The sequence below is a fragment of the Culicoides brevitarsis genome, chromosome 1, assembly GCF_036172545.1.
Source record: "Culicoides brevitarsis isolate CSIRO-B50_1 chromosome 1, AGI_CSIRO_Cbre_v1, whole genome shotgun sequence".
NCBI lineage: Eukaryota > Metazoa > Arthropoda > Insecta > Diptera > Ceratopogonidae > Culicoides > Culicoides brevitarsis.
The window spans coordinates 7343622-7354870 of NC_087085.1; the positions used below are offsets into that span (position 1 = coordinate 7343622).

The 11249-nt window shown below is 31.2% G+C and overlaps 3 protein-coding genes across 3 annotated transcripts; all 3 read right to left on the reverse strand.

Annotated features, from left to right (window-relative positions):
- Nucleotides 1–817: 817 nt before the first annotated feature.
- On the reverse strand, nt 818–2986 carry LOC134835431 (E3 ubiquitin-protein ligase RNF25-like). Its single transcript, XM_063850313.1, has 3 exons — nt 2836–2986; nt 2699–2770; nt 818–2636 (listed from the first exon to the last, which is right to left on the reverse strand). The coding sequence occupies exons 1-3, from the start codon at nt 2841–2843 to the stop codon at nt 1703–1705; spliced, it is 1014 nt and encodes a 337-aa protein (XP_063706383.1). The 5' UTR covers nt 2844–2986; the 3' UTR covers nt 818–1702.
- A 2969-nt stretch (nt 2987–5955) lies between these two features.
- LOC134838372 (mobility group protein 1A-like) lies at nt 5956–8355 on the reverse strand. Its single transcript, XM_063853888.1, has 3 exons — nt 8227–8355; nt 6465–6621; nt 5956–6383 (listed from the first exon to the last, which is right to left on the reverse strand). Exons 2-3 carry the CDS (start codon nt 6612–6614, stop codon nt 6198–6200), a joined length of 336 nt encoding a protein of 111 aa, XP_063709958.1. The 5' UTR covers nt 6615–6621; nt 8227–8355; the 3' UTR covers nt 5956–6197.
- A 1506-nt stretch (nt 8356–9861) lies between these two features.
- On the reverse strand, nt 9862–10793 carry LOC134838315 (methylosome subunit pICln-like). Its single transcript, XM_063853818.1, has 3 exons — nt 10580–10793; nt 10102–10523; nt 9862–10038 (listed from the first exon to the last, which is right to left on the reverse strand). The coding sequence occupies exons 1-3, from the start codon at nt 10699–10701 to the stop codon at nt 10001–10003; spliced, it is 582 nt and encodes a 193-aa protein (XP_063709888.1). The 5' UTR covers nt 10702–10793; the 3' UTR covers nt 9862–10000.
- Nucleotides 10794–11249: the final 456 nt, after the last annotated feature.

An 11249-nucleotide genomic window follows, 5' to 3' on the forward strand; every position in this document is an offset into this window, starting at 1 on the left:
TAAAAAGTAGTAAAGTAGAGTGTCAATTTGATAGATATTTAGATTGGATAACAGGAAGCTGTCTTCTCTTGACATATCACGCCATTAATAATTAGTCACTTTTTAATTGAAGTTGATCGAGATTGCGACACAAAGTTCGATGATCGGGAAAAGGTAAAGTGAATATAACAAAAGAATGTTAATTTTTATTGCGGATCCATTCATTTTATTATTCATATGTATATTTAGTAGTAATAATATCAATATTTTGTGTTTTATTCGGTAAAAGTATCGTTTGTAAATCTAGATAGAAATTGTTTTCACAAAAACGTGATAATGTACGTGTGATAAGTTTACAATGTCAAAAGAATAATAAATTTAATTTCATTTTTTGCCTTAATATACAATAAATATTAATGTTATAGTATTATTTTATTAAAAACAAGTAAATTAAACGTCACTCAAAGTTCTTTCTGTTCACACTTGTCCAGAAGCGTGTTTAAAACTATCATTTAAAGTAATCTAATATTTATTAATAATAATTTTTAATAAAGCGATGCTAAATAAATTACTACATTCGCAAACAAGATGATGCGAGACAATAACAGTTGCTGCTTTTTGCATTAATTATTCAATTAAACTAATGTCGAATTACGGCAAATCAATCAAATCATGATAGTTAATCGATGACACGTTTTATTTTGTATCGTGGTGACAATTATTAATTATACATATTAATTAAATTTTACTTTGACTTGTATGAGTTTGACTAGAAAGGGAATGCAATTTTTTTATGTCGATTTTTTTTTTGTCATTTTTCGAATATTATTTATGGAATAAAAATGTAACCATTTTTTGTATGACGTATTATTGTGTTATTTATGATTAATTTTAATATTTGATTTTTCTTGTGTTTTATATTAATTTTTAATGTAAATTGATTAAGTATATGTTTTACTTTTGCTCTATATGCCCAGTTTCAGAATATCAACCACTTGTGTGAGAATATCATTTGTTATAAATAAATTATAAAATCATTGATTGATACTTATTAAATAAGGAATTTTTTAATGAAATTATAATAATACGAAATTTGCATATTCGGGGTGTTTCATTGTAAAAACTCACGATATCGCATACCTTAATGGATGTTTAGAATCGAATGTCTCCTAAAAATATGTCACTTTATCTCTATAGTCAACAACTTTTTTAACGTAAATTATATTAGGTATCTTACGTTACGTTCGCGAAAACTTGTCACGTTTCGAGTTTTTGTTCTGTCTTATATTTTAAGATAAGCGTAATCGAATTTAAATTAAATTCGTGGAAGAGTCACTTTTGCAATAATTATTTATTTTTTAAGAATTATACTATTTAGTAATTGACTAACTAATTAAAGTCTATTTTTCTTTGTAAAAGGGTAAAAATATACAAAAAAAAAATGTATATTTGAAGTCAATTACAACTAACTAATAGGAAATTCGTTAACAAATCGTTCACTAACTAAAATTATTCGAATAATCCAAATCAAGCAAATAATAATAGTTAACCAAAAATATCACAATTTTAACAACGCATGATATTCCAAGAGGTCAATGTTCGTATGTTATATGAGTTGATGGCTGAAATTGTTCAGCCATAGCAAATGACATGGGCTCACTTCTTCCTCGGCGCCGAAAAAGTGACACAAAGCTGCGACAAGTGTGCGATTGCAGGATAATTGTCACCGATTGCTGTCATGATTGCGATGTCGACCGTAGTTGCGTTTGCCCTTGTGATTGTAATAACGATCTCGGCGCCCTCCAATACGACGTCTCCTGTCATCAACTTCATCTTCTTCCGATTCGTTCTCGTCGTCTTGTTGTTGTTGCTGCTTCTTTTGTGCGGAATTTGATGGTTGTTGATTTGAGCGAATTTTGGCAGAGTCAGTCTGGGGCGGAGGCGCAGGTTTCCTCTTTGGTTCGTTCGCAGCGCCTTCCGGATCAATTGCAATCAATGTCTTATCTTCGACACTCGTATCAATGATGCCTCCATTTTGCTTCTGATGCAAAAAAAGTTTTGTCATTTCCGCTTGCAATTGTTTCAGTTCCTCTGTGAGCGTGAATTGTGGCGCATTTTCGAGCTCTTGCGGCGTCTTGGCTTCCTTCAAACGTTCGATATCGATGTCAATCGGCTCGCGACACACAGGACATGAACTTTGAAAGGGTTTCGCTTCGCTACGTTGCCAATTTGGTAACTTACTTTGTTCATCGTTGAAATTTCGTTTGGCATTTTGCAACCAAATAGCCAAACAATGACTGTGCAAATAGTGATAACAGGAAGTTTTTGTGAAATCATCGCCTTCTTGAAAGCCATACAAACAAATGACACACTGTCCCGTTGGAACATTGCTTTCCGTCAAACATTCCCGAATCAAGTCGATGAGATCAAACACGACGGGCAATCCAATGGACTCATCAAGTTTCGCAATAATTGCTTTTTCAATTGCATTGATGCACGCATCGTCAAGTCCTCGGGGATTTCGAAGCTTAAAATCCGGTTTTGTTTCCGGATACTCTTTGGTTGGCATAATTTGAAGGGTAATACAGACATATTGGCGCTCCGTGTCTTCACAAGTTGTCGGAAAAACAGTTGTCTCTATCAATTCCGGAAAATTTCTACAAAATATTTACTCAAATTAATAAACAAATTGTTGAGAGCTCATAAATGTAACACTCACGTATCTGGATTTCGAGTAATTTGTACATCTTCCATAAGAATCGCTTCAAGCGATTCTACTTCGTCGATTAATCTGCAAAGATTAAAATGTCAATTTTTTGCATTATCAAATTATTGATTTATCTGTAAATATCTTACGCTTCCATCGCAGCAATTGCTTCTTCTGCACAACTTTCTTATCGTAAATGGCAAGTAAGAGACAAGTTTCAACAATTTAAAAGATTTAGAAGAATTCTTACTGCGAAAATTCCTGAAAATAGAAACGAAGAAAATTCTTCAACTTTTTCTTTTGGCAGAAATTTTGACAAGTCGATTTTTGTTTATAACATGTGTGATGAAAAGTATTGTCCTCATATGTTTTTTTTTCTTCATAAAAAAAAAAAATTTTAAAATATTCTTTATAAATATGAAAAGAATTTCAAAAGTTTAGAGCTTAATTTTTGATGAAAATTCACCAAAAATTTCTCAGATCGGGGCTTCGTTTAGTCATTCACTAACACATTTACATCAAGTTTTATTTACAGAAGTCATAAAGATTATCACCCCATGCACCGATGCTTTTTATATATAGGTACGTTCTTATTGAAAAATGATAAGAGACCAAATTTTGATGATTTAAGAGAAATTTTGTATGGAAGTCAAAAGTTTTTTGTATGAAAATCAACTTTTTTTTGTAAATTTTTATAAATTTTCATTACTTTTTAAACTTTAATTAATGAAAAAATGTTCAAAACCACAATTAAATCGATATGACGTACAATTCTTCGTACATTGACTCCATGCATGCAACATCGTTGCAAACAGTTAATAACGAATCCTTTGTGTACGTGATCCTTGCAGAACGACAATAAGAAATCTGTACTTCATTCACCCTCATATTCTTCTCTTTTTCGTTCGTTCGTTCGTTTCCTTTGAAATTCAGGATCCTTTCGACATTAAGGACAAAGATTGAACAAATTTTATTACCTCCCATGTAACGACCAACAATGTAAGTGTCGAAGAAATTGTTTAGGTACGAATCAGGGAACAAATATTATGGGAAAAGATAGAAGAAGCAAAATGCAAGATAGATATTTAAATGTTGGAGAAATTTTGTACAATATTTGCTGAGTCAGGTAAAAAAAGATCTCTAAAACAATGACAATTTTTGTAACATGAGTGGTTAAATATGATGCAAAAATGTTAACAATACAAAAAGTACCTACTTGATTCTTCCCATACGAAACGAATATTTTAACGAACTTTTGCTTGGAGGGAACGAAGCTTTGGTTCAAATTTTAATGAAATACATATATGTATTAGTTTTTGAACGTTTCTGCTTTTTCGACCTTATTTTTGAATGGTTTAATAGCATAGTTTATATTTTTTTTATAAACAATTTTTTTTTTAATAAAATTTCATTCATGAAAGTTTGAGGCTTCGTTGAAATATTCATTGTAGGAAGTTTCAATAGTACCTATTTTCAATTAGTTGAGAAGTTGAGATTTTTCTCTCTGACTCTTCTGAAAGAAACATTAATTAAAACGCAATTTCAAGTTTTCTTTTTAATTTAATACAAAAAATCATAATTTCATTTAAAATTCATATTTTTCTAACAAAACAACTAAAATCTCTTATAAGATTTTTAACGTTCTTCATAAAATCTTGGAGGGAAAAACACATTTTTTTTTAATTTACGCGAAATAAAACATTTTTTAACTTAAATTAGATAAAAGCCTTTCTAAAATTTCAATAAAAATTTTTATATTGAAATTCAACATAACTTTATTGCTTTATCATGAACGATTTCAGATCTCAACTTCAAAGAAAATATTCGACAAGAAAATACTCAAAAATTAAAACACTCGTCTAATAAGATTTTTCACAATTTTTATTATTTTTTTCTTCTTTTTCCGACACTTTATTACATTTTTTTTTGGATATTTACTTATTTCATGATCAAACAATTCGAGTTTCTTTTAGTTAATCAACTTTTTTTTCTATTTTCTAAATAAAAATTAAACTAGAATACTTCATTAGTTATTAAATATATATTTAACAAACATGGCTTAAGCAGAGTTCAAACTCTTAACTCTGCATTTAAAAATAAAAAAAAAAAAATTAAAACAGAACAAAATAATAAAAGTGTCACGGATTGAGTTTTTTTTTTCGAATGCATTTTTATTACATCTCATTTTTTCTTAATTATTTACTTACACACTGAAGAACACTGGTTTGTCTCTACTTTAAATGTAACGTAACGAAAAATTTCCATTCATTATTATTTTTTTTTTACTTATAATTTTCATTTATTTAAATCATTTTCATTCATTAGTTAAAATTAGTCATAAAGTAAAATGAGTGCTTTTGTTTGTATTTGTTTTGCATTTAATTCTAAGAACCTGACCTTTTTCTTATCATTTTTCTTGTATCATTCTAATTATTTTATAATAAACACTAAATTAAGTTGAAAAAACAAAAATTTGTGAAAAAAAAAACGTAAACTAATTTTTTTGTGTATATTTTAATAATATATCTTCTCATTTTTTTTTCTTTAACTATAGAAGAAATATTTTTAATAATATATTTTAAATTATTTTTTTTTATGTTTTTTTTTCTTTGTATTTATCGTGAAGATATTTTTGCTAAAGATTTACTAAGTTAAATTTTTAAAAATGTTCTTCCTCGCAGACAACATTGATTCGGAATGAGCGAATTGGAAACAAGACCAAACACATGAATTTCCTTTGAAATAAATGTCATTACTTTCATTTATTTTACAGAATTTTTCAGAGTGTTACATAAATGAAAGTATCTTTGCTATTTTTTCTTTTTTTTTATTTATTTATCATCTATTTGAATGTGAATTAATTTATGAATGATGCGAATTACATTAGTTCTCTTATTCAAATATGAACAAATTGTTTAAAGAAATGAACACAAAACAAACATTTTCTCATCTCGTATCTTCTTCTTTTATACTAACTTTGCTTAAATGTAAAATTTAAGCGTCCTTAATGTTAAAAAAAAATACTTAAAACATTCATGTGTGTAGTCACGAATCAAGTCATATGTAGAAAGCAAGGTTGACAAAATCATTTCAAACTATTAAATTTTTCGTTACGAATATATATTTTAAAAAATGTTAATTTTTTTTTTCTCTAAAATTTAATCCTCTGAGTTTTTCAATTTTGTTTGAAATATTATATCATCTTTTGTTTTTACTTATAATCTGTGAGAAAGGGATCTTTTCTGATTTTTCTTCTTTATACTTAAATATTTTATTTTGTTTTTTTTTTTGTAGAATACGCGAACTAAATGTATGTATATTATTATTAGTGACAATTATTACGGCGGTTGTTGTTGTTGTTTTTTTATTTTTTTGTAATTTTGTAGAAGTTTGGGGATTATTGGAGGATATTGTTGGTCTTGTATGAAAACGCGATGCGCGTACACTCCGTCATATTATATGTGTAGTTGTGTAATGAGAGATATAATTTTACGTAGTTGCCTTAATTAATTTAATCTGACTCGTCTTCATCATCATCCTCATCCGAATCCTTCTTTTTGCTCTTCTTGGCGGGTTTCTTGCTTGCTCCCTTGCTTCGTTTCTTGCCTCCGCTCGACTTGTCACCGCCATTCTTCTCGAATTCTTGTACGGCCTTGGTGTATTCATCCTTCAATTTGGCAGCTTTGTTTTCCCACTCCTGATAGATTTAAAAAAAAAAATGAAAAATTGTTCAAGTCAAAAAAAATCTTCAAAAAAATAATTTTTTTTTAATACTTACAGACTTGTCTTTCATGCCACGCCAGATCTCGCCTCCTTTCTTGGCGATCTCTGTAACCTTGATACCGGGATGTTCCTTCTTGATACCTTCGCGGGCAGAGTTGAGCCACAACATGTAGGCGGAAAGAGGACGCTTTGGTTTGTCAGCCATTGTTATTCTGCAAAACAAAAAAAAAAAAAAAATTAGAAAAACCGTTACAATTTTTAATGAGAGGGAAGAAAAAAGGATTAAAGTTACGAACACGGTAAAAGGAAAAATATAGAAGAGGGAACGATAAATGCAACGATGCTTTTTTAACCGTCACTCGATATTATTTTTTGAGTAGCTTTTATTTTTATTGTTGTTATTATTATTATTGTTACGCTGTACGACGATAACCGGTGAATGAATGAAACGAAGGTAGCGACAATCCATGCAACAATGTTGTAAAAATTGAATTTTACACACAAAACACACACACATTCAAAAGGGGACTGCGCTTGTGTTGCTTTCCCTGAACGTACACATACACATACATATGTGTGTAGTGTGAAAAATAAAAGCCAAGCCAATATTGAGCAAAGGCAGAAGAAGACATTTTGTACAAACTGGAACAAGACTTTTTCTTCTGAAGCGCGTTGTAACACCGGCTCGCGGAAAAGTCGTTGGCAAAAAGTGTTCCACAAAATTAATTTCTGACGGAAAGCTTGAACGAGGAGTTGTTTAATGATGCCAAGGGCAAATAAAAATGACGCCAAATGTGAGCGTCATCTCGTTAAACGCCATATTAATGGTCAAAAATACAAAAATTTCACGAAGCAACTTACCAAAGAGAGATTTCTGATAATATGCGAATAATGTTATTTTTATTTTACACTTTTTTTTTATCCGTTATAAATACACGGCGGGATTGATGATGGCGATGATATATATAAAAAATGCTTAATATTGGCAAAAAATGTTAATCAGTTATTACTGCGTGTGTATTTTTTGACCGAAAAGACTTAACTGAAGAGACAAACAATACTGAAATATCGCCTCAGTTGCAGCAGTAACTCTACTCTCTATTAACAACACGTAAATAAACAGTATGTATGTTTTTCCTCCTCTTTCGCACTAACACAACTCACCAATCAGCAGAGCTTTGATGGTGTACGTGCGTCGCTTGGTTGTGTGCGTGCCTTAGTATGGCGTCTTATGGCTCTTGTATGGATTTTCAACTAAAAGGCCCGAATTCAGAGGCAATCCAAAGGGCATTTTGGCGCGAAAGCCCGAATTTCGGAAAAATCATTCGCAAGCCCTCGGAAGTAAGTATGCAGTTAGATGCGGAATAATTTTGCCCGCATTTTACGGAAGACCGTTTCTCGATGCGACGCCATTTACCATACTAAATTTATTTTTCAATTTTTGTCCCATATAAAATTCAAGTGATACTTTTGCCAAGCCATTTTTATTTTATCACCGAAATAGAAAATCTACGCAATAACGTGTAAAATGGCTCCTTTTGCCTTATTTCTACGCGATTTTGCCCGTACTTTCTCAAATCATTGCGCGAATGTCGAGAAATTTGCGGAAAATTCGTTAGAAACTTCCATAATTGTCCCCATAACGATTTAGTATCCCAGCCATTGTAGAAGAAACTATTAGAAGGAACCCACGCCAACAAGGCGTTCATATTTTCACCGATTTTTACCGTAAGTACGCCCGTAATTTCCGATTTTCGGATGAAAAATACCCATTAAGATACCGAGAATGAACTTATAGAACGGGAGTTTTGACTTACCTGAGTAAAATTTAGCAGAAAATTGCCTTTAAAATTGAAGTAAATTTATTATTTTATTTTATTGGACACACCAAAAAATTCGACTGCACTCTTGCGTGGATACTTGAAGAATGATTCGTCTTTGAGTCGTGTTCCCGAAGCAAGCTGTCGCGTCGTACAGCACAGAGCTCTGAAGCGTACAGCAAAGCGGTTTGGTGACTTCGACCCGATTCTCACCAACTTGGAATTGGATTGGAGGCTTGGATCCGAGCCATCCAACTTTGATGAGAATCGGGTCGCATAAAAAAATCCATCCAAGTCCCCCATCCAAGCCTCCAATCCAACTTTGATGAAGATTCAAAAATCGATGCCGTTTGGTGATTTTCACTTTTTCACAGGGAAATTAATGCTGAATCTCAAATTTAGTCCTGTTGGCAAGGCAATTCTCATACTGAATAAAATGCAGGGCAAATATATAGCTGATTAAAAAATAGAAGATTTTAAAAATATTTTTTTAATAAACTTTTGAATATTTTACGGAATCATTTTAAGAACTCAAAAAAAAAAAAAAAATTACATAGAAATTCTATGACAAGCTTTGTTTTACAACATGTTAAAAAGACAAACTTTATTAAGGGAATTTCTCGCTGTAATATAAAATTTTGTTATTTTCATGAAGATGAAGCTTTGAGAGAAAATTCACAATTAAAAGTAGAATGATTCTTCCAAAATAAGCATATAACGCCATATTTTGTCATTAAAAGCCTTAGATTAGATGCCAACTCTTTGTTTGCAATAGAGAAATAACGAATAATAAATTTGGCGGCATAAGTAACATTAGAAGGAATTCTCATAAGAAACCAAGCATTGCAAAAAATGAAACTTTTTCAACTTTTCGCAAGTATTTTGAGAAAATATCAAGTTCTTATTTTGTAATTAACAATTCAGAACTAAAACAAGTGAAAATACGTTATTAGCATTTTTCTTCAGTGTTTCATAATATAATTTTTTCATACAAAATGCTTTATTTCGACTTTATTTAAAACTTATCTTGAAAAAAAATGCAAAAAATGATTTTTAATGTTTTCTCTTATATGAAATATAATTTTTAGTTTAGAGTTTCTTGAACGTGGTTTGTATTATTCATGATAAAACTCAATATAAAAGTTTTTGTATCAATTTTTTCAAAAATATAAATAAAAATTTTTTGAAAATTTGGAAAAAAAAATTTTTCTCTTCGTAAAACGCCTTCTCATGAAACTTACCCTGAACAAGTTTTGACATCAAAAAAAAAAAAAATTTTTTTGAAAATTTGGAAAAATTTTTTTTTCAAAATTTGAAAAAAAAAAAAAAAAATCTCTTTAAAACGTCATGAAATACAATGTTTTTTCAAAAGAATTTGTCAAAATACGTAATTTTGTTTTTGGGCTCCTGTAAATTTATTTTTGCGCAAAAGGCATTGAGACCTATTGTAATTTGTAGCTTTGAAACGATTGTCTACGAAAGCTCAAACTATCAAATTTTATGATATTACAATATGTATAGGCGACAAATTATTTCATGTAAAAATAAAATTTTCCTTCTAAAATTGATTATGAGTGCATCACAAAAGTTGAAATTTTCACAGATAAAAGTAAAAAAAAAAAAAATGTTGCATTACATTAACGATATTCATACTCAATTCTGACTTTATTAAAGTTGCCAAATTATAAATAAAAATAGTAATAATAATAATAATAAATGTGTTAGAAGGAAATGTTCGGTTGAGTTGTCGACAGTCTTCTTGTCATCGTTTCTATTCATCTTCTTCCGCATCAGCAAACTTTTCTTCATCTAAAAAGAAAAAAAAAGCAAATTAATCAATCAATTTCGATATTTTTCTTTGAACAAACTTACCATCAATATGCAAATTTCTAACTCCTTCAGCACTCGCTTCGCCATCATCGTCTTCAGCTTCCATAAAATCTTCCTCTGAAATGCTATCATCGGGATCTGGATGCAAGCTCTGGCAGTGTTTCATCCAATTGAAGATTGCCTCGACGATATCTTGTTCCGCCGTATTAATTGGAACAACGTAAAACTCCGTCATGGGTTCTTCCGTATCAGATTCGTGACCTTCGTCATTCTCATCGGGATCATCGACGGCGTTTCCATTGTTGTGCACATTGTTCTCGTAAACGCCGGGCCATGCAACTTCCAAATTGATCATGAAATAAATGCTGCGAAGCCCATTATTGTTCTGAATTGCATGCAAACCGATACGGGGCCATGGAATTGAGAGACCTTCTTGTGTGTCGTTCAGGCAAAAGTTTAAGGAACTGCAAAAACAAAGGGGTTTCAGAACAAGAGAAGGAACAAAGAAGTTAATAATTACCTTTCGAGTAATATCAGCTTGCCTGGTCGAGGAATTTTGTTCTTGTTTATCTCGAGCATCATGTTTTCCGCTGTGAAGACATGCCCTTCGTTTACGTTGTCGATTCGCCCGATAGTTACCATGATTTTTTACTTGCTTTTTCGTGTAAATTCGTCTAAAATTGCTAATAAAAAGAGAACGATTCGTGTTTTGCGACGATTTGTTGACAATGGAATTCACGAGGAAATCCAAGGGAAATACAGTGAGACGAATGAAATTGATAAGGGAATTCCAGTCATTATCCTGCGTTTGTTTTCGGACGAAAGCATTACGCCCCCGCGCTTAAATTCGTTTGAAAACAGTACACTGCAGATTTGAGACGAATGAAATTGATAACACCCTAAAGATTTTAGCGCCATCTGCGACACGAAACAAGGAGGCTCGTGAATGGATGTCATGAGGAAATCCACGTGACTGAGTGAGTCGGCTGAAAGTGAACTGTTATACATCTGTCAGGTAAGTATACCAGTACTGGTATACTTACCTGACAGCATATAACAGTATCACTTTCGATCGTCTCACTCAGTCACTATGGATTTCCTAATGACATCCAGTTACTCGCCTCACATATGCAGTCGACAGCGCCCTCTATGGCGACATTTTGAACTAAAAAAATTTCATTGGCAACCCC